This window comes from Felis catus, chromosome X (genome assembly GCF_018350175.1).
Source record: "Felis catus isolate Fca126 chromosome X, F.catus_Fca126_mat1.0, whole genome shotgun sequence".
Taxonomy (NCBI): Eukaryota; Metazoa; Chordata; class Mammalia; order Carnivora; family Felidae; genus Felis; species Felis catus.
Genome location: NC_058386.1, coordinates 20,556,468 through 20,579,807, shown reverse-complemented (window position 1 = coordinate 20,579,807; position 23,340 = coordinate 20,556,468). Strand labels below are relative to the sequence as shown.

Here is a 23,340-nt window from a genome sequence, read left to right as displayed (position 1 = left end):
TACTGTTTCGCCTTATATTTTGAAGCATCCCGAGGTTCTCTGCTGGGATTGCTCCAGTCGTCAGCTTCCGGTGTGGTCTTGTAGTGACGCCAGGCAGACTTATTAAAAACTGGAAGTCTCTCAAATGATTCACTTGAAAGTGCCTAACAGAAAGACAAAAACAGACACCAAAGGTCCACATGTCATTTTTCTCACATGAGATACTGAAGTTTTACTATTTACAACATTAGAAACCCTGATGCGTACTTTTGGAATTACATTAAAATTACATTTCGATAGCGGACATAGATTGCCCAGGATTAAATTAAAGCTTTTTTAAAGGAATAAAAACATTCACTCATTCAAAACCAGTACCAAAGTACACGTAACCAGAACACAAAGTATTTTATTCAGTTAATACTGCTTTGAAATACTCAGGCGCCTTGACTATATGGTCTCTAGGCTGAGCGCTGTTGTTCACAGGCTGACTGCTCCCCAGAGGGCCCACACAGAACTGAAGTTTCATACATACTAAATTTATACACATAAGCACATAAGGTGATGCCAAATATCACATCATTTAGATGCAGTGGCACATAAGATATACACTCCAAATCCCTGGTTAGGTTATGGTATATAACACACCACGTATAACATATAACACACTGCGCATACGCAGCTGTGAAAAAGAATGACCATCTCTATATGCAGGGATGTAGCAGATCTCCAAGATATACAAGAAAGCTTAAAAAAAAGAGCAAAATGTGGAAATAATCAGTGTGGGAAAAAATTATTTCCCCCCATATGTTTATCAATGCAGAATCAACTCCAGGAGGCTCCATGAGAAACTGGTACCATGGTTACGTCTGGGAAAGAGACCTGGGTGGCTCAGAGCCAGTGGCGGGAAAGACTTACTTTTCCCTTTGGTAGCTTCTAAATTCTGTACTACGTGCCTGTATTACCTATTCAAAAAAATACTTCAAGTGTTCTAGAGTTTAGAAATAAATAAAAGTCTGATGCTACCAATGAATGAGAACACCTGTGTTACAGAAGCTTTGTTATTAGATCAGCCTTTTATATCACCATACCATGATTACTGAATTCTTGTAACTTTGGAAAAGCCAGTGAGTTTTAAAGTAAGAGACTCAAAGACTTCAGTTTAGGAAAATCTATCTCCTTTTACATTAGTCTTTTCAATGGTTATGCGATTTTAAAAGAAATCACAACTAAGAATCTTAGTCTTAAAAATCAGTATTTGTGTGTTTACATGTCCGTATTTCGTATTTTGCTACACCTGAGCAGAAAATCAAGGACAGGACATACCTTGGTTTTCCCATAAAACTAAAGTAAATCTGAACTGAACATAAGACATGCTGTAGTGCTGTTCTCCATTAGATGTAAGAACTTAAAGCTTTAAAACGTAAAGATGCCTTCATATAACTAATGAAACGCAGTACCTTCAGGTAAATGACAGCGTCAGTACCGACCCCTTCCATGGAGTAGAGTTTCAGATCTCCCTGAAAATATCTGGCGTAAAGACGAGAAATTGGCAAGCCGTAACCAAATCCAGCCTACGGAGAAAAGAAAATCCATACAGTGAGACAGGTACAAATGCGAACCCATTCGGTATGAGGACTCTTTGGAAGATTAAAAGAAATACTTAATTCAGTTTTAATGCAAATAAATTACAGACCCAACCTTTAATGTATATGCTCATTTATGGCAAATAATCTATTTTCACCCTACAAAAACACTTCTCTTATGTTTGGAAAATATTAGAAATACTTCCATTTTTGACTAATGCTTTTTTTTTAGTGTCTTAAAGCAAATTGGTAGCATGTTTTTAAATTTTAGAGATGGGGAAGAGGGGCAGAGAGAGAGAGAGAATCTCAAGCAGGCTCTACATTCAGCATGGAGCCCGACACAGGGCTCGATCCCACAATCCTGGGATCATGACCCGAGCCGAAATCAAGAGTTGGTGACTCAACTGGCTGAGCCACCCAGGCGCCCCAAATTGTTAGCATTTTTAAAGCAAATCCCAAATCAAATGGGAGTTGAACTGGTAACAAAACTAAACCACATCACCCTTAAGTTTCATTATCACAATTTCTTGCTCTTTGGAGTGAAAATTAAATTGGCACAGGAGTTCATATCGACCGGTACCCAGGCTAACACACCGAAACGAAAATTTCCTGAGTCTACCTCCTGAGGTTCTGTGAATGAAGTATTTTGATATACGGCAGATCAACATGTGTTTAGAGACGAGAAAACAATTCCAGTACTGTCCTATATCTTTACGTCATAGAACCTTGAATGTGACAGGTTGTTGGGAAAAAAAATTTCAGATACCCACAAGGACATTAAGAACAATGGAGACTAATTTCAGTAACTGTGGAGTGGAGGGGCAGATTCAGTGCCCCAAGCTTTGGCCCCTCGGATGAAATCCCGTGGCATGGCTACTGGGGGAGGCAGTGGGGTAATGCGCTCCTAGAGCAGCACGTGCCCTGGCTTTGGGCTCAGACAGACCTAAGTGGAAATTCACTGTGAGCAGTTTACTCAACCTGAGATTGTTTTCTCATCTGAAAATGTAATAAAAAACTTGCCTCAGAGCTGCTATGAGGACTAGACCGTAAGTGTCAAGTCTTGACACAGTGCCTGACACTAAGCCCAAGTACACACAGTGAAGCTGCCGTCACACTGCAGAGCAGCAACTTTACCAGGTAACGTGGAATTCTACCATTTTTAAACATCTTTCTTAGATTCCTTCCTCAGGGCAGGGCCCGACTCAAAGGGGCGCATATGACAGAGCGTACCGTCATTTAAGGGCTTTAGTACTGGCAGGGGCGCCTGGATGGCTCAGTCGCTTCAGCATCTGACTCCTGATTTTGGCTCAGGTCATGATCTCAGGGTCATGAGATCAAGCTCCACATTGGGCTTCGTGCTGAGTGTAAAGCCTGCTTAAGATTCTTTCTCTCCCCCTTCCCTGACTCTGCCCCTCCCCTGCGTGTGCGCGCGCGCGCACACACACACACACACTCTCTCTCTCTCTCTCTCTCTCTCTCTCTCTCTCTCTCTCTCTCTCTCTCTCACACAAAAGTTTTTTTAAAAAAAGGTGGGGGCTTTAGTACTGGCAGGATATTAACGGTACTGAGGACAAGAGGGTGACTGATGTCACCACAGTAAAGAAACCAGCATACTCCAGGAAGAGGCCAAGGAAGTCTGCCTCCCACATTTCCAGCAAGGCCCGGAGGCTGATACCGGGTCCCCCAGGGAACGATCGAGAACATGAGCGTGAGGAGACAGGTAGGCCCTGAGGATGCAGAGGAGGGGTGTCTAACTTGGATTTGGTGAGGTTCACCAACGTTGTCCCAGGGTGTCAAAGGATCAATAGGAGTGGGGTAGGAGGACCTTTCCACAAAAGAAATGCATGTGTCAAGGCACAGAGCTGTAACGTGGTAAGGTGCTCAGCGAGTAAAGTGTTTTCTAGAAGCACATATCCACATGCCCACTTTAAAGCTGAAGACAGTTTATGACTGGGAGAGATGCTAGTGGAAGCGTTTCTTCAAAGGAGAGGCCACATGGTGCCCTGCGGGTAACGCACACGTGGCCGGTGCCAGCCTTGCCGTAATGAGCACAACCACCTTGGGCAAGGCACTAGCCTTATTTTCTCATCTTTAATAAAAGGGGAGGTTAGAGCAACAGTATTTGAAGTTCTACGTCAATTGTTCAGTTTCATTTTTAAAAAAACTATGACAGAACAGCTATCCTCAAGATGCTATTTGAGGATATAGACGACCCATATTCCTTTTAAACAACTGGGGAAGCCTCCAGATTTGCTTGTAGTGTTTTTTTTTTTTTTCTTTTGACATTCCTTTCAGTAGGGACCAGAGGCTGGCGAAGACAATGCCTTTCAAAATTGTTTTTTTCATGAATTTTCTTGACTCCTATAAAAATGACTTCCTGTTTTCAACATGCTGAGTTAACAAACTCTGTCTGGAATAAATGACACAAAGTGTTGGATTTTATTCATACAAATAAAATATAATCTTATGTGCTTATCAGGTCGGACTTGAAAATGAAACTTAATTTGTGCCCTCGACCATTTTGCAGACTGATAGATATGTTGCTGTGTTTAATGACAAAGGGTTCAATTGTTGTTTGTCAATTAGAAACACTCAGCAGGGGAACAAAGTGTGGCCCGAGCAGGATCTAAATGCTGCCATGGTAACTTGGGGCTTTTCTCACTGCCTCAGTAGGACTGAGACAGAAAGGGCTCTGAAAATGCATACGCCACCTATATGTTTCCTGCTTATGTTGTTTAATATAAAAAACATAATGTGTTCATAATTTAACATTCTAATTATATAAACAAATGTGGTGGGGGAGGCTACAAAGCCCTGGGCGATCTGGGTCTCCACAGTATGCAGCACCCCGGGGTCCGGAGCACGAGGCAGCCAAACACACTCTAAGGCAACTTTGCCCGCCTGCTATTAACCTTCCGCTCTCACCGAGGGTAGCCCCAGGTGGTAAATGGGGCCTGGCAGCAGTCTTAACCAAAGGGAAAGGCTGTTTGCCTCTATCAGGAAGTGAGGTACTCAGCTCTGAGAGTTGCTAAGACACAATTAGAGAAGAAATCTAGGTCCAAAGGATTCACAAAGATAGTAGTAGCGGGATAAAACGCCCCCTCCTCCAAATCACGCGGGAAACATTCGAATTCAAAGAGGCGTATTTAACCAGCCAGGAAGAAGTCTAGCCCATTCCCTTGGGAGTCCCTCTTCGTGTTCATGGCCTTTCCTTAAGCAGCAGTTTGAGATGCTTACCAGAGGGGCAGCTCTTGTAGGCTCCAGGCTAGGTCTAGGAGCAGTTGAATACATGTAGTTAAAAAGACGGTCTATTTTTCGAAGTGGGACGCCACCGCCTAGGTCACTTATCTGTAACGTACAAAATGTTTAAGAACAAATCAATCCATTCTTAGTACAAGGCAAGAAGTTCATTAAAGTACCTACCAGATAACTCTAAACTGTACGAGGGCTTTGAACCCCCAGTGAAATACGGTTCTCTCATCTAAACCTAAAACAAAGAGGGCAGGGAAACACAATAGGACCCGACAGGCTCGGGGCTGAGGTCTTGTTCAGCTCCCTGAAAAATGGGGTTCTGATAAGTTTAAATGAGGTAACAAGCGAAAGATCGAATGTGGTACACACACTGTCATGACATCCATTGTCAGTTTTCTTCTCTTCCCTCTGATGCCGCAATGTCTAGGTACTATTCAATTAACTAGACAAAGTATCTGTGCAAATAAAGCAGTCACCTTAATGGATAGGTCTTCTTTCCCCAGAGTAACAAGGGTTTTAACAGACGGGTAGGCTTCTTTCCTGTCTTCATAGAGTTCGACTGTCGCCCTCATTGAGTTCTGAAATAGTAAGACCTTTTTTTTTAAGCATACAGCTGACTCACAAACCATGACTTAAAAACAGAAACTAGCAGAGGATTGCTTATTGCACAACACCACTTTTGTGGAGCAGACAGATATTAGTTGGTTTTACACACCATTTTTTTTTCCTCTAAAGAACTTAGCTAAATGTGTGTTTGGATCAAGGAAAATTTTCCCGATGCTTTATTTTGATTTTCATCTAGTTTCCTTCCCATCCATCACACTAAATATTTTTTTTCTTTTCTTCCTTTTTTCTTCTTGCTTTCACTTTAGAGTATTTAAATTATTCAGCTCTTAACCAAGAGGGATGTTTTTATCACATGTAACGAGGCTACAGAGGCGCACTGATGCACTTTAAATCCTATTTATCAGTCTGCATTTACAGAGCACCTTTCCTCTACAGAAGGCGGAAAACCTGAGAGTATTCATGTTTCCCACAAAAATTAATCATTTGGCTGAGGGAAAAAAAAGGCAATGTCAGTTAAAAAGAAATTCTGAAAAAGCCACAGCTGTTGAAGAGAAAGTTCACAATTGAATGCCCATCTCAACCTTAAAATGTTACATCAGTAACATTATAATTTTGGGAAGCAAATCAGCATAACTGATTTTTCAGGTGTTCAATTTAGGGTTTTACACATTGGAAGAAATGAAATTTTAGCTTAAACACCTTGTGCCTATAATACTGCTCTTATAAATGCCATGAGCTACTGATTGACAAAAGCAACAGCTTAAGCTGCAGAGTCTAAAGAGGTTTTGTTCTTTTGTTTTTTGGTGTTTCTTTTGGTCCAGTCCTCCCCCATATTTCCCCTCTGCTTCCATCAGATCTTCTGAATGGACTCAAATGTGTAAAAGGGTTACGGTATCACCCGATACTAAAACAAATGCTAATGCACAAACATGGTTAATGTTTACAAACACAGATATGCAAAAACACGTATTTATTTTGATCTGGCTACCATCAATAAAGCCTCTACCAGGTTTGGAAACTAAAATGCATCTCTCATCTCATAAGTGAAGAAAAAACAGGATGGATTTTACATAAAATCACTAAGGTACAATTAAGCTTCAAAATCAATATGTACTAATATTCACGAAAACTATACTGTACACAGCAATTTTTCATCTCACAGTGTACAAATTATAAAACCCACAGGGTATCAGAAATAGAATTTTTAAAATGGTTATGCAAAACCTTTTCTTATGCTAATCTAATGAATCCATTATGCCTTGAATCAAAGTAATTTAAAATGAAGACTTTTTTCCATGTTTTTAAATTCCACTTACCTTGAACAACTCAAACAGCATGTGAAACAGATGAGAGGGCACATAAACTACCTGAATAGGTTTGTCTGGAGCTTTGGCTGAAAACAGAGACAAAACCATCAATGAGTAAGGACCAAAACTACAAGAAAGCCAAGAAAGCCGCTGGTATTCTATTTTTCAAGTACATAAAAAAGAACTCTACACAAAAGGCTAATTTAGGTTCCCACCTCCAGAGGTAGGGCTGAGCAAAAACATATGCTTGGAAGTCCAACCAATTTGGGGAGAAATCCTGTTCCCTCACTTACCAGCTATGTGACCTTGGGCAGATTATTCAATTTCTCTGAAACTGGAGCACGACTGGAATATTATCACCTATGTCATAATATTCTGAGTTTTATTGAAGTCATCTAAATATTTCTCAGTTTTTTTTCAAATTCGGGGACATCACCCCCACTGGTGACCCCAGTGGTGATCAGGAGGAATGTGAAGCCACAGCAGAAAAGGGGCACATCTTCTTGGCTAACTGGACGAAACAGCAATGTTAAATCCTGTTCGGTTTCAACAAGCGAGGCACATTATGGAGTAGCATTTAAGGTTCACATAACTTTTCTACTAGTAGCTAGCAGATAAACTCCCACCCCTTCCCTGAGAGACCCCCAGTCTTTTCTCCTTGCATTAAGGATCTCTGGAGGAAAATACGAGAAATACTGAATCCCATGTCAGGCACCAAGAACAGCGTATGGGCTATAGAGTAGATGCTGCAAAATGGGGTCCTTCCTCCTCCTCGTGACCAGAAATCACTTAGGAGACGGAACCTATGTGAACTTCCTCAAGGAGAATGCAGACATACTCAGCCGTGTTATAATTTCAACCTAACTACTTCCTCTAATAAAGTAACAGGGATATAAAGTAGAGCAAACATTTGTTTGGCTCTTAGCAATTTACAAAGAGCTTCTGCCTGCATCAGCCAATCGCGTTCTCCCTCCTGACAGTACTATGTGGCTCACAGAGGGGTAGTATTATTGTGGGCGAGGGCACAGGCTTTGCAGAGGCTACGTGACTTGCCTACTGAAATGGAAGAGGCCTGAAATCAGACAACTGAACCAAGAGCTTCTGACTCTAAATCCTGAACTCTTTGATGATCAGTTTTTTTGGCAAGTACTATGTCAAATACATAATTTAAGATTTAAAAAAATTTTTTTAAAGGTTTTTATTTATTTTTGAGACAGAGAGAGACAGAGCACGAGCAGGGGAGGGGCAGAGAGAGAGGGAGACAGAGAACACGCAGCAGGCTCGAGGCTCTGAGTCGTCAGCACAGAGCCCGACGCAGGGCTCGAACTCACAGATCGTGAGATCATGACCTGAGCTGAAGTCGGACACTTAACCGACTGAGCCACCCGGGCGCCCCAATTTAAGATTTTTCTTAAAAAAAAAAAAAAAGTAGAAGTCCTTCTACCCTTTCCCATCTCAACCCCCAGTCTGCACCCGGAGGCAGCCACTTGTTACTGTTTCTGCTTTAGTCTTTTGGTTGATAATATGACCACTCTGTTCTGTAACCTAATTAACTCTTCTGTACTTTGCCTCTAGGTTCTTTTTTAAAAAGCTGAAAATTGATAGTGTTGGTAGCATCCTAAGTAGGTAAATACTGGTCACTGCAGAGCAGCCACAACAGTGTGTAGAACCACATTTCCTCCCCCGTGATTCCAATGACATGTTCCATGTGTCGCATGAAGGAGAAAGTTCTCAGCCCTAAGGTGAAATGGATTCTCTTACTCCTCCACCAACTGCTCAAAATCATGCTACCCTTTTTGAGGTCACTGAATATTTGGACTGTGTCCTTCTTACACAGTTTCATCTATTCCCTGGTGCTTCTAACAACCCTTCCTCTTGGGTAACTGGACAAGGTACATATGCTTCCCTTTCCTTACCGTATCCGTAAGATCTCCCAGCTTACTGTTCTAGTACATGGTATCCATTCCATTCTTTATGATTTTTCAAACTAGAATTGTCTTCCAAACATGCTGCATAGCCATCATCTTCAAACTGTTTTTGATTAAAGTTCCAGTATGTTCTTCACTATTTTTTATATCCATATTATATACACCATCAAGTCAGTCAAGTCGCCTACCTCAGAAAGGGGTGCTTGGGAAATGCATTTCTCAAACCTTACACCCTCTGACTCACTTGATTGAAGGTTTGGCTAGGTACAAAAGTCTGGGTTCAAAATAATTTTCTCTCAGAATTTAGAAAAGGAGGTAGTCTTCCGGCCATGGCAGTGCAGCTGCTAAGTTTAATGCTAGTCAGGTTCTTGTCACCCTGCTGGGTGTCATCTGAGGTCTGATACACCTTGGTTGTAATCTTGTTGAAGAATGAGGAACTGGATTAATCATTTGAGGTGGCCGCTGTCCATTTGCCCCTTCGGCCGTCACCTAAATGAGAAGGCTGACTTGTGGCACCCTGCGTACCTAGTCATGGCTTTTCAAATGACTTTAGGATAGGCACACAGTAAGCTGGCCTCTGACCAGAGGGTTCCCCAAATGCTCAAATGAAGAGGGCTTTACTTTGGGCTAACAACATGTACATGAATAGCCCCAGTTTTTCCAAGGTTTTTCTTTTTTTTTTTTTTTTAATGTGTATTTATTTATTTTGAGAGGAAGAGCGTAAGCAGGGGAGGGGCAGAAAGGGAGAGAGAGAATTCCAAGCAGGCTCCACGGTGCCAACACGGAGGCTGACTCGGGGCTTGATCTGTGAGCCGAAATCAAGAGTCAGATGCCTAACCGACTGAGCCACCTAGGCACCCCTTTCCAAGGTTATCTTTGAAGAAAGTACTCTGATTTGAATTTTTGCACCCCAGGGAAAACGCTTCTGACTGTAGGCAGAGCACAGCCCGAGTCCAGTGCTCCCCACTGCCCCTCCGTGCTCTGTCTCAGACCAGCTTTCAAGCGAACCCTAGCTTTTAGCTTCCTTTTCCAGTCCTTTGCACCTCCTGGCTCTGCTCCCAGAGTCCCTCCACCTTTGCCGTAGCCTCTCCTTTGTGGCTTCTCCCGTTCTGTCCCATAATCAGCATACTTCCATCTGTTGACTCCCTGGCAGGAGGGGAGATAAGTGGTCCACTGATGGTCCCCCCTGGTTTCTGTGCTGTTTTGCTTTGTATTCCTTTACTGCCATTTTAATGGAGCCCTAGGAAGGAGTTGAACCCTCAGCCTATCTTGTACCAAAAGGCAGGATCAGTTATATAAAGAGCCTTCTGAATTCAATCTTTTCACTCCAGATCTTTTTCCCAATCTACTCTTTGATATTTTTTTTCTTTTCAGTTGAATCAACATCTGTAGGCTTGCTCCCTTGCTTGTACTTCTATTTTCTTTGGGAACATTAACAGGTTAGATGTCTCTCCTTCCTTATAAGACCATGTCCAGTGCTTTTGTCCATGACTCTTACCTAACCCTGGGTCCAATGGCTTTTATGTAGTGGACCTTTAACAGATGCTTGTTAACTTTCTAAAATAAGACACAAATGCAATATGAATTTTCCATTTAAGGGCACATTTTTAAAAGTCAATGGGAAAAAATGGGCCAGGTTTTTCATGCTCAAGACTCAGGAACTAGCCAAGTCTCTATTCTGCAGAGTCATTGCTCCAAATACCGTGTGTTGGAACAACATTTAATAAGTAGCAACAGAACTTAACACAGGATACAAAGGATTTTTTTTTCAGATTGTTCTCTCTCCTATAAGAATGAAAAACTAGAGGCTAAGCAGAAAGAAATGCATTTAAGAGAAAATAAGTAGCTGGGCACTTAGAGGTGATTAATCAAGTCCAAAAGTCAATGGGTAAGCCTATTAAAAACAGTACACGGTGTGGTTCAAAGTCATACTGGGATCAAGTCCTGATTCTGGCATGTAACAGATACATTAATAGGTACTTAAACCAGCTGGGCCTCGGTATTCCATATGTCAAATGGGCACAGTACATATCTGTGTAACTAGTTTACACAGAGCCTGCCACAACTAAGTAGTCAATAAATGCTGGCTAGTATCGTTACTAAAAAATTAACTTTACAGTGTTAACAGGGCCACCAGCAATGGCTTTTTGATTGCTGTACAGAACCGCTGGACCAAAACTACACACGAAAGTATCCAATATGGGGAAACTAGAAATCAAAGATCCCAGGACACACACCTTTTCTGTAAACTCTCTTATAACAAGACACGTGTGGTAGGACGTCAACTTTTTAGGTTGCCCACCAAACCCAAAGCTATAAATGAAACTGTTGACAGGAGAGACTGGTCTAGAAATGGTGAAGAAATGCAAGTAGTAAGTCTTAGCCTTCCCAAGTCAACCCTGACTTCCAGTAACCACCCTTTTAAAAATACCCAGTCCGGGTCTGGTGCTTTATTTAAGGCCCCGAAACAGCAACCTTTTATCATCACACAAGGTGATCTTACAGATGAGGAAGTCCCCACCTCTAGTCAGAATCCATGTCCCCACAGTCTGGCTAGCTACAAAGCTCACATCCTTCCTCTGAGCCATACTGCCTCACCACAAGGATTCACAACAGGTAAGAAAAGAGGTTTCTTTGCCTGATGTTTTGGCAAGCGATTTCTCAGGAGAATCAGAAAGCTAAAATGAGAACAAGTATGATGAAATGGCTACTTGTCTTTGGAGAAACCTACATGGGTTTCATGGCAAGTCAGAAATAGCCGAAACCTGGGGTGCCTGTATGGCTCAGTCGGTGAAGCGTCTGACTCTTGATTTCGGCTCAGGTCATGATCTCGCGGCTCGTGAGTTCAAGCTCTGCATCGGGCTCTGTGCTGACAGTGCAGAGCCTGCTTGGGATTCTCTCTCTCCCTCTTGGCCCCTCCCCCACTCTCACTTGCTCTCTCTCTCAAAATAAATAAACTTTAAAATATGTTTTTAAAAAAAGGAAAGCCGAAACCTGACGTAAGATAAATAAAATTCTGTTCTTTTTAATACTCCTGTTAAGTTACAAAATGGATAATAAAGAAAGTTTATTACAGCTGGCTCCCAATACCCAGAAGTCTAGTGATGAGTGGTAAATCCTGATGCCGTTCACCAAGTATGTTCTCCACCATCCTATTTACTGCTTTCTCAGCGGTCTACACTGGGAAAGGAAAAACACCCAAAAATTCAGATTAAAAAAAAAAAGATGATAGGTCACACTAATGGCAAAATTCTCACGTAGCAACAGTGCTCTCTCAGGTTGGTGGCAGTCCCCTGCTCTGAAGTGCAGGGCAGAGGGCAGTGCTGTTATCGACTGCTGTTCAGGGCACCCGGTGGGTAATGGAAGCAACGAGAAAGAAGATGCTATGCTAGCTCGTGCAGGCTCTAACAATGAATCCACGGGAATCTGGATCTGGCAGATAAAAATCTTCGGGAAAAACTGAGGCAGCTACCGTGCTGTGGGAAACACCCACTCTCTATAAAGTGACAACATCCATTAAGGGGTTGAACACTGACCTCTGACCTGCATCTCTAACGCAGAACCTGTGAGCGCTAAAGCGAAGTCCTTAACCATGCCCACAAAGAACTTTGACATTCAGGAAATGATAAAGAGCAATCATAAACACATTACCCAAAGCAACAGGAAACTAGAGGTGGCCTATAACCACCAGCATTTATTTCTCTTAAAGATGGGAAGAGTGGCTCCAAAAATCATGCATGAGACAGTGCTAAAAACAGTCATTAATCTCCTCTCCTGGTGAGGTGTGCTGCCCAGTGTGACCGCTTCACTGAGAAGGAACGGGGGACACGGCTGGCTCCCGGGATCAGCAAAAGCAGGCTCGATGCTCTGGCCTTTACAGCGAGTGAGGCTGCCATTCACACGAAACAGCAGCTGGTTACCACCTGCGAATTTAAGTCCCGTGTTTGACAAACAGAAATCTGTACAGTGAGGTCAGGCCTTGCCCAGCCTGTAAGGAGGAGGAGAGAGAATACAGAGATGCTTCTACTCGGGAATACTCCAGCAAAGTCCCTTCTGCTGTGGCAGTGTATTGACTACAAATATGGAGAACCCAACAGACTGTGAAAGCAGCTTTGATTGCATACGTTCTGGAAGAACGGAGGGGCGAATATCCTGAAACGGCAGCCTCAAGTCTTTCCACGTTTTGACCTCATTGCAAGTAAAATACATTTTTGGTAGACGTTTGAGAGGGAACTGGGTTTATCTTTAATTGTAAGTGCCCACACCCTAAGAATCAGTCATTCCACTTCTAGGAACCCAACTGACACAAAGACTTCCACGTGTTCACAAATTTTCCCACCCTCCAGATACAGACCCACACACACCCTGCACCGCTCATTACAAGGAATATGGGGAAATTAGAAATCCTAAATGTTCACTCACCGGTAGATGATTAAATAAATCACGGCAGTTTACGCTGTGGATAATCTCTAAATGCCATTAATAAACGCAAAGATCTTCAAGGCGGAAGTGAAAAACACCAGTGACAGCACATGTATAGTTTCAACCCCATTTACGTAAAAAAAAACAAAGCTCGGTACAGTCCCGAGACAGTAAAGGACTCTCACTTTTTACTCTACATTCTGTATTGTTTGTATTTTTCCAACGAGCATGTCTCTTTTGTAACTAACAAATAAATAAAGGTAACATGTAAGTAAGTATAGAATCCTATGACGAAGATAACAATCAGTCATGACCCTACTATCCAGAAAGCTGCTGTATTTTGGGGCTATAAATCCTCCAAAATATTCTCCAATGAACTTGCACTACTACAAACTTTGATAGGCTGTGTTTAAAAAGCTCATCTTTTCCCATACATTCAATATTCTTTTTTAAAAAAAATTTTTTTTGAAAGAGAGAGAGAGAGCACACATGAACACGCATGGGGAAGGGGCAGAAGGAGAGGGGGACAGAGGATCTGAAGCAGGCTCTGCGCTGACAGCAGACAGCCCGAGGCCAGGCTGGAAGTCAAAAACCGTGAGATCATGACCTGAGCCGAAGTCGGAGGCTTAACTGAATGAGTCACCCAAGTGCCCCTCAATATTCTTTCAAAGCATTATTTTGAATGGCTGCTTAGTGTTCTATCTTATGAGTGTACCACAATTTATTTAAATAATCTTCTAGTATGGAAAACTTGGGTTGTTTTCTCACTTTTCTGTGTAAGAAAACCACTGTGATCATTATTCTTATACGTACATCTGTGCACACCTTACTTTCTTAGAATACATTTTCTGATGGTTAATTTACCAGACCAAAGAATAAGACCATTACTAAATTTAATTTACTAGGCCAAGAGAAAGGACACCAGTAGCATTTTCTGAGAAAGGCTGTACCAATTTAAACTTCTACCCAAAATGTGTAAGTGTTGGTGACAGAGTGACAGAGTAGTTTTCTGGGCACCAATTCAAAGCATCACAACGTTTTAATCACTGCCACTTTGAAAGACAACATTTCTCTATTTTTGTTTGTTGTTCTTTGATTAGTCTAGTTAAACGCGTTCCCGTATGTTTAGTGACTGCTTGGCATTTGTTATTTTGAGAATTGCCTATTTACAGGTTTGTGCATCTTCTACCTTGATCACTTCTGTTCCAAGAACTCTGAGTTCTAACAGATCACAAACTCCTGTACAAAAACTCCTTACAACAATATACCTAGGTGACCTAAGAGATAGAAAAGTTTTAAAAGATCTAAGAGGAGAAAGTAGCATACTTTTAGGATCTCATTGAAAGGTAGCTAAGGTATCAGATATTTAGTCAACTTCCTTGCATTTAAGGTTAAAATTATTTTTCTTTTACCATTAAATTCTTCAACTTCCAGCTCTGGGGCGACCAGGTAATACTGTTCACACAGCATCTTGGCGGTTTCATATGCATCTGTAAAGGGAAAAAAAGAGTTTAGCTTTCGACACAGGCAGATAGACAGACATATAGATACATAAACAAAATCAGGGCAGTTTCTAACCAGACGGATTTAGAATTATTGTGTTTTTAAAAAAAATAGTCTTTTTTGGCTGTAATAGAATTGTTATGACTGAACCAAAATTTCTCTTCCTTTAAAGTTTTAATGACTACAAAAGTATCAAAATACTGCACTAATGACAATATGGCCAGTCGTCTACTAACCATACATTTATTTAACTTTTAAATATTCCTAAAAGGCATTTTTCACGAAAATTTATCAACTGTACTTTTGAACACCATGCAACCTGACTAAATTGCAGCATAAGAGATTTGTTGTTACACTATTATTGACTATACTCCCTCGGCCGTACTTTTCATCTCCGTGACTTACTTATTTTCTAACTGGAAGATCGTACCTCTCCACCAATTTCACCTATCCACCCACCCGCCCTTCTGGCAACCACCAGTTTGTTCCCTGTATTTGTGAGTCTGTTTGTTTGTTCGTTTGTTTTGTTGCTTAGATTCCATAGGTAAATGAAATCATATGGTATTTGTCTTTCTCTGTCTGACTTATTTCACTTAACACAATACCCTCTAGGACCATCCATATAGCCATAAATGACAAGATCTCATTTTTTATGGCTAATATTCCATTGTATGTAGATACCACTTTTTCTTCATCCACTTATCAATCGATAGACACTTGGGTTGCTTCCGTATCTTGGCTACTGTAAGTAATGCTGCCATAAACGTAGGGGCGCCTATATCTTCGAATCAGTGTTTCTGTTTCCCCTGGGTAAAAACCCCCAAGTGGAATTACTGGATCATACGGTACTTCAATTTTTAGTTTTCTGAGGACCCTCCATAATGTTTTCCATAGTGCCTGGACCAAATACATTCCCCCAAGAGTGCAGGAGGGTTCCCTTTTCTCCACATCCTCACCAACACTTGTTATTCTTGTCGTTTTGACACTAGCCATTCTGACCGGTGTGAGGTGCTATCTCTTTGTGGGTATGATTTGCACGGTGACGACACTTACTGTGGTGAACAGTGAGTTATGTATAGAACTGTTCAATCACTATGCTGTACACCTGAAACTAATGTAACATTGTATGTCAGCTATACTTCGAAAAAAATTTTCAGTTAAAATAAAAACTAAATGACATTCCGGGAAAGGCAAAACCATAGAGACAACAGAACGGTCGGTGGTTTTCGGAGGTTCAGGGGGAGGTAGGAAGGGCAGGGATGAACAGGTAGAGCATGGGGCGTGTTTAGGGCACTGAAACTATTCTGTATGTGCTGCAATGGTGGGTGTATGACATTATGCATTTGTTAAAGGCAACAGAACAGCACAACACAAAGAGTGAGGCTGAATGTAATCCACAGGCTTTAATTAATAATAATATACCAGTGTTGGTTCATGAACTGAAATAAAAAGGATTTTAAAATAATCTTTTTAAAAAATAATACTGCCCAAAGTCTTAAGATGTGCCAATTATTTGTAATGAATTATCAGTAAGTATTTGCTGGAAGAAGGGATTTCCATGGGCCACACACTCTAAGTTACCGGGGACACTACCATAGCTTAAAAAGGTCCTTTAAGTTACTTAAAGGTAACACAGTGGGGCTGGTATTTATCAAAGTCTGAGGAACAAGAGTTCACTTCTAAAAGGAAAAAAAAGACACAGGGTAAGAAGATCTGGGCTATTAAAGAAATAGCTGGAACAGAATTCAGGCAGTTAGATCTCAAAAGATGGAAAACATTCAGAAAGCAAAAGTGCATTATTACAGACTGCATGGGTGGCTTTTCTCTTGAACTATAAACAATCTGAGGTCAGGGTTTGTGTTTTCCAGGTGGTTTGTAACCCATACAGAACTTAGTATATATCTATTAGATGGTCAATACATATTCCTTCCTTTGATAAATTTTAAGCCTTTTGATAATTTATTTTAAAAACAGCTTTACTGAGGGGTGCCTAGGTGGCTCAGTTGGTTAAGTGTCCGAGTCTTGGGTTCAGCTCAGGTCATGATCTCATGCTTCACGGGTTTGAACCCCACGTCGGGCTCTGCGCTGACAGTGCGGAGCTGCTTGGGATTCTCTTTCTCTCCCTGTCTCTGCCCCTTCCCTGCTCGCACTGTCTCTCTCAAAATAAGAAATAAACATTTAAAAAACAGCTTCACTGAGATACAATTCTCATATCCACATAAGTCACCCATTTAAAGCATATACACAATTCCGTGGTTTTTAGTGTATTTTCAGTGCTACGCATCCGTCCGCACGATCAACTTCACATTTTCATCACCAGGGAAATAAACTCCATGACCACGGGCAATCGTCTCCCTCCACCCAGCCCTAGGCAGCCACGGGTCTACTTTCTCTCTATAGACTTGCTATTCTGGACACTTTACATAAGTGGAATCACACAATACGTGGCCTTTGGTGCCTAGCTTCTTTCACGGAGCAGAATGTTTTCAGGGGTCACCCATGTTGCAGCGTCTAGCAGTACTTTATTCCTTCTCATTGCTGAACAGTGTTACACTGTACACAAACACATTTTGTTTCTCCATTCATTTGTTGAGGGACATCTGGATTGTTTCCCCTTTTTGGCTATTATGAATAATGCTGCCATGAACATTCACGTCCAAGTGTTTTTTGTAAACATATGTTTTCATTTCCCTTGGGTATATACCCAGGAGAGGAAAACTGCATGGTCACAAGGTATCACAATGTTTAAACATTTGAGGCACAGCCAGAATCTTTTCCAAAGTGACATTTTTTTAAAGTTCACCTTCACAATTTCTAAAGATCAGATACTCAGATTACTTTAAAACGCTTCATAGGTGCATTTGCAATATTCTCACCTGGACACCAGCTCTTTGGAGACAGGCTTGTGCTTTTTTCATATTCCTCACATCAATACTGTGCATAGAGTGGATACTTGTTTAAGATTCAAGAGGTAAGAGAAAGAGGGAAGGAAGGAAGAAAAGGGGAGGGGGGAAATAACGCCTACAGAATTTAAGTATGTTAAAATTTAACATTGTCAACCGAAAATAATATAAAGATTCAGGTATGTTCCGACCAAAAAGCTTGGTTCATTTACCTCATATTGCTACCCAATTAAAATTTTACATAATATTTGACCTCAGAGTAAAAATTCTAATTACTAAACTTTTAGAATCAAACCTCTGTAAAGAATCACAAATACGGACACTGGAATAACTATGACAAGATGAAATAATGAGGGACAGCCAATTGAAATGTTAGTAAGAGGAGAAAAGTATTTTTAAAATGAAGAGTTGATCAGTGTGAAAAGAGACGTTAAAGTAGCATTGAATTTAAACTCTAATAAAAGAAAATGAAAATTTGGAATTATACTAAACTCACAAGTTTTTTCCTAGAGTGTAAGAAACCTCATCAAACATCTGTAAAGTAGTTTCATAAAAAGATAAGAAATCAACACTCCCTCTTTGCTTTGGCTACACCACTCAACAATGCTATATCTCCACCTAGTGACATGAGAGCACAGAGCCGACCGAGAGCCTCGAAGGCCACTTTCTTTAAACCAATGAATAATGAAATCTGAAAATGGAGCTTCGTTAACCACATACAGAGCCGACACACCTCCACAAAACAACTCCTTCAAGTATAGGACACCTTTAAAGATGTTTAAACATCGTTCTTCCATCCACTATAGATAGAAAAGAACCCAGTCCCACTAAATGTGCTAGTTCCTCATGGCATTAGCTTGGCCAGGAGCATGAGATTATAACAGCATTATTCAGAAAAGGTATTATGTAAATATAACATGGGCAAGATGATAGAGCCCAGAAAGAACCAGTCAACTTGAAACTCAAAGACACAGTATGATTCCTAAAACCACATGTGAATAAGGATTTTTAAACCCTACTACTAATTACAGTGTATCGATGCTGTAATTAAAAACTCCATTATGGAGGCACCTGGCTGGGTCAGTTGGGAGAGCATGTGACTCTTGATCTCGGGGCCGTGAGTTCAAGCCCCATGTTGGGACTACAGCTTACTTAAAAAAAACAAAAAAAAACAAAAAGAAGGAAGGAAGGAAGGAAGGAAGGAAGGAAGGAAGGAAGGAAGGAAGGAAGGAAGGAAGGAAGGAAGGAAGGAAGGAGAAATGCATCATGATCCTGAAAAACTCAAGACATTACAATAAGATTCACATACACCAGCCAGCCAAAAGTATTTGTGGGGCAGTAATGGTAAAATCATATATTCATATTCATAAATTCCCATAACACATTATAATACCATGGACACAAACATGCCTAGTAAGCATTCCTTAGGTTGAAGAATCCTCCTGCCCATGAGAAAGTTCTCAAAGTGTAGTCAATTACACTGATGACAGATGTTCTTTTTGGTCAGACTGGGAACCAGAGGTCCAGAGTGTTTTCCAAACCTGGCTGTATGCAGAATTCATTACCAAGTTAAAAAAAAAAAGTACACATTATAAACGTACCCCTGGAGATTATGATACAGTTGGTCCATATTGAGGCCTGGGAATCCATATTTTATTTTTATTTTTTAAACGTTTATTTTGAGAGAGAGAGGGAAAGAGGGAGAGAGAGAGAGAGAGAGAGAGAGAGAAGGAGAGAGGGAGGGAGAGAGGGAGGGAGAAAGGAAGGGAGAGAGGAAGGGAGAGAGGGGGAGAGAGGGGGAGAGGGAGGGAGAGGGAGAGGAAGGGAGAGGAAGGGAGAGGGAGAGGAAGAGGGAGAGGGGGAGGGGGAGAGGGGGAGGGGGAGAGGGGGAGGGGGAGAGGGGGAGGGGGGAGAGGGGGAGAGGGGGAGGGGGAGAGGGGGGAGGGGGAGAGGGGGGGAGGGGGAGAGGGGGAGGGGGAGAGAGAGAATCCCAAGCAGGGCTTGAACTCACTAACCATGAGATATGACCTGAGCCAAAATCAAGAATTGGACGTTTAACTAACGAAGCCACCCAGGCACCCCTGGGAACCCACATTTTAAAAAAAAGTTAGCAAGTAATTGTGAAGAGAAGCTAGATGTGGCTGGAAAGCCAAAGCTAGGTCATGCTAATTCTGTCACTGCCTCTCAGGACATGAATGATCATGGGGTATGGGGGTGCATGACATCACATGCATAGAGAAACAAAAAAAATCTGTTTAAGTTACACAATGTAAAAATGAAAAAGCTTTAAAACAACATAACCAAAATTCAACTACTGGTTTATTAATCCATTTCCTTTATTCTCGAGTAAAATGTAAGTTCTATTTACAATAAGCTTCCTAATAAGACTTCTATTTTTTTTTAATTAGAAACCAAAATTTTAGGGGCACCAGGGTGGCTCAGTCGGCTGACTGTCCGACTCTCAACTTCAGCTCAGGTCATGATCCCTGGGTTGTGGGATCGAGCCCCACATCGGGCTCTGTGCTGACGTAGAGCCTGCTTGAGTATCCCCCCCCCCCACCTCTCTATCCCTTCCTCCCCCTGGTGCCCCTCTCCCCCACCTGCGCACTTGCTCTAAAATAAAGAAACCCCAAATTTTATGTATGATAATTTACTAAATCACATTTATCAGCAATATATTTTGTCTAGCATTTACTACCAATCTTTAAAAGGAAGTATCAGGAAATCACTACTGCTGTCACTGAACCTAGGTGCTATCCATTGTTTTAAAATATCTGTTCTCAAGGAAAATAAAGTATTGATCATAAAGTAACTAACAAAACTGTGGGTGTGGCACATATATACTTTCCCAGGCAACCCAAACTCTAAACACACAAGACTAAACATATTTTATTTAAAAGGGTAGGCAGGGTTAAGGGGCACCTGAGTGGCTCAGTCAGTTAAGCATCCGACTCCTGATTTCAGCTCAGGTCGTGATCTCACGGTTCATGGGATCAAGCCCCAGGTCGTCGTGCCCCACTGTCAGTGCAGAGCCTGCTTGGGATTCTATCTCTCTGCCTCTCTCTGCCTCTCTCTGTATCTCTCTGTCTCTCTCTCTCTCTGACCCTTCCCCACTCATGCTCTCTCTAGCTCTCTCTCACTCTCTCAGAACAAACATTTAAGAAACAAAAAAATTTTAAAAGGTTCACACAGCAAGTAGTTGAACAGATTCAATGTAACAAGGAATTAGTTTTTTAAAAAGCATACAGGAAAATTTAATGGATTATGGAAGTTATTTCATGAGACTTTTTTATTAGAAGACTTTCCTATTCAAAATTCACCACAGAATTCTGCTATCAAATAATAACCTCTATCGCGAATACACATAATCATTTGCTTACAAGAGGCTGAACAAGGATAAATTTGAGTGAGTGCTGAAAAAACAAACCTGAAGGTGTCACGGTCCCTTACTTGGGTCTAAAAGGATACAAAAAGCGGTCAAGCTCAAGATTAAAAAGCCGCTGCCAGAAGAGTAACATAAAGGACCATAAAGCATTACAAAGTCATAGATAATGCTGCTCTTAGGAAGCCTTGTAAGCTATAAAGCGATTCTAGTAAGGTATGTTTACCATCCTTCTACCCAAAACCCATCCCGAGTGGGAACCAGGGTTTTTGAAAGCACTGGACCTTCTCCCACTCTCCCAGCCACAGCCAACTAGTGGGGGGCAGAATGCCTACTGGAGGGCGACCAACCTACAGGTTGGTCACAATCCTCACATCTGCGGTCGTGGGCAAGAAGATGGACTGGGCCAACTAAATTCGTTTTTTGAGAAATTAGGATACAGACAGGCAGGGCAGGAGACACAAGGACACGCTGAGAGTTATCATGACTGACCTAGAGGGCCTGGGGTGGCCACCAATGCCTTAGACGAGCTGCCCTAAACAAGCGTCAAGGCTACAGACAAGAGAGAAAGGCAGAGAGGCCGGGGCACCTGAGTGGCTCAGTCGGTTAAGCGTCCGACTTCGGTTCAGGTCATGATCCACAGTTCGTGGGTTTGAGCCCCACGTCGGGCTCTGTGCTGACAGCTCGGAGCCTGGAGCCTGCTTCGGATTCTGTGTCTCCCTCTCTCTCTGCCCCTCCCCTGCTCACACTCTGTCTCTTTCTCTCTCTCAAAAATAAACAAACATTAAAAAAAATTAAAGAAAAAAAAACATTTAAAAGAAAGGCAGAGGGGCCATGGCTTGGCAGCCTCAGTTGCAAAGATACACAGTAAACAACCTTGTTTTCTGCTTCCCGGGTCCAGTGTAGCTCCAACTGTGAAGCGCTTCCTGTCCTCGGATTATCATGGGACCTACTAGATTCTTTTTTTTTTTTTAAGTTTATTCATTTTGAGAGAGAGAGAGAGAGAGAGAGGGCGGGCGAGAGGGACAGCATGAGTGGGGGAGAGGTAGAGAGAGAGAATCCCAAGCAGGCTCCTCACTGTCAGCGCAGAGCCTGACACGGGGCCCGAACTCACGAGCTGTGAGATCATGACCTGAGCCAAAGTGAGAGGCTTAACCGATTGAGCCACCCAGGCGTCCCCACTACTAGATTCTTTTAACGTATCGGTTTCTTGTGCTAACATGAGCGGGCCTCTGTTACCTGCAACCTCAAGAGCCCTAAGTGAGAGCGTAAGACATTATCTCTGAACCAGAATAATGACATGCTCTCAAGATACCACTTGTATGCTATTATGCTAAGCAATAATGGCATGTAGCAACAACACAGGCAAACTAACATCACTGTGAAAGCTGACTTTTGTACCAAGTATTTAAGTCTGTACCTTTAAAAGGATCTTACCACAGGATTTTCCATTTTATTTCCTGGTTTCTTAACAAAGAAAGAAGAGGAAAGGGTCACAATGGAAGGCACCTCCCAGAGGATAATAGGAACAGCTTTACAACACTAATTCCAGCATTCGCTACCACGAGTCTATAATTTACAGATGGCGAAGGTAGATATTAATGTGCTAAATAGGCAGCAAGGAGGCATGCTTCAATGTTCTGCACATTCGATCAGTGTTATGCAAGATACACCCCACGTTTACACATTTATACAACCATCCAGTCAAAAATAAAAATGTCCCTACCCTTCTACATAAAAGTAGTTCCTGTGGTCTGTCTCAGGAGACCTAAGTATGGTATCATTGTTAGTTCATTAGAGCTGTGTAAGGCTGTGAAACACATGCGCATATAGAGGCATGTGTGTGCACGCCCAGGTCACGTGGGCTTCACATGTGACTGTGCTGAACTCGGGCAGGATCTTCACAGCTGAGAAAATCAAGAGTAGAGCTGTCATTAAAACCCGGAACCCCTGCTTCCTCTACATCAAGCTTCCTAAAACAAAACAGAAGCACAAAAATAATCAAGACTGAGACAGGATGTGAGAAGGCCAAAAAACCTGAGAAGTCTCATAGGATGTGAGAAGGCCAAAAGGCAATGAAAAAAATACCAGCTACTCGAGAAAGAGGAAGGGAGCAGTAAGACTTCGCTAAGAGTCCAAAGACACAGACACAACTTTCTTCCACTCTCTGACAGTTCCCAGGAATACTGGGACTGGCTGTGACACGTGAGCCCTTTGAGACCTTCTCATCATTAGAGAGACTCCGGGGCCTTTTTGCTAGAAAACCCAGAAAAACTTCCAGGTCTTTTGACCGCTGGTGCTCTCTGCTTTGTTCGTTCTCTCTCAGTCTTATTTTGAGCCAGAAAGAGCCTGGGCTCAGGTGTTCTGACACTCAGAGAATTGAGAGGAGGGCCCAGAGGGAATGAAACGGGAGGTGACTGTTAAGATTGGCTTTAGTCCACAGGGAGAAGAGACCTTCAGGTTTCCTTCTAGGTTGCCCAGTCCATTTCGCCACAGTAGGAAAGGTACCTGATT

General features: G+C 42.0%; 1 protein-coding gene across 4 annotated transcripts in view; it reads right to left on the bottom strand.

The window, feature by feature from the left end:
• PDK3 (pyruvate dehydrogenase kinase 3) overlaps nucleotides 1-23,340 on the bottom strand; it is a 68,727-nt gene that overhangs the window by 5,769 nt on the left and 39,618 nt on the right. For 3 of the 4 annotated variants that reach the window (XM_045050452.1, XM_004000367.6, XM_019823676.1), the window contains 6 exons: nucleotides 14,451-14,528; nucleotides 6,698-6,774; nucleotides 5,291-5,392; nucleotides 4,800-4,910; nucleotides 1,437-1,550; nucleotides 4-143 (listed from right to left, as the gene is read on the bottom strand). In XM_045050452.1, coding sequence (XP_044906387.1) covers nucleotides 4-143; nucleotides 1,437-1,550; nucleotides 4,800-4,910; nucleotides 5,291-5,392; nucleotides 6,698-6,774; nucleotides 14,451-14,528 — 622 coding nt within the window. The remainder of the gene's footprint in view (nucleotides 1-3; nucleotides 144-1,436; nucleotides 1,551-4,799; nucleotides 4,911-5,290; nucleotides 5,393-6,697; nucleotides 6,775-14,450; nucleotides 14,529-23,340) is intronic. The other variant, XM_045050453.1, reaches the window with a different exon arrangement.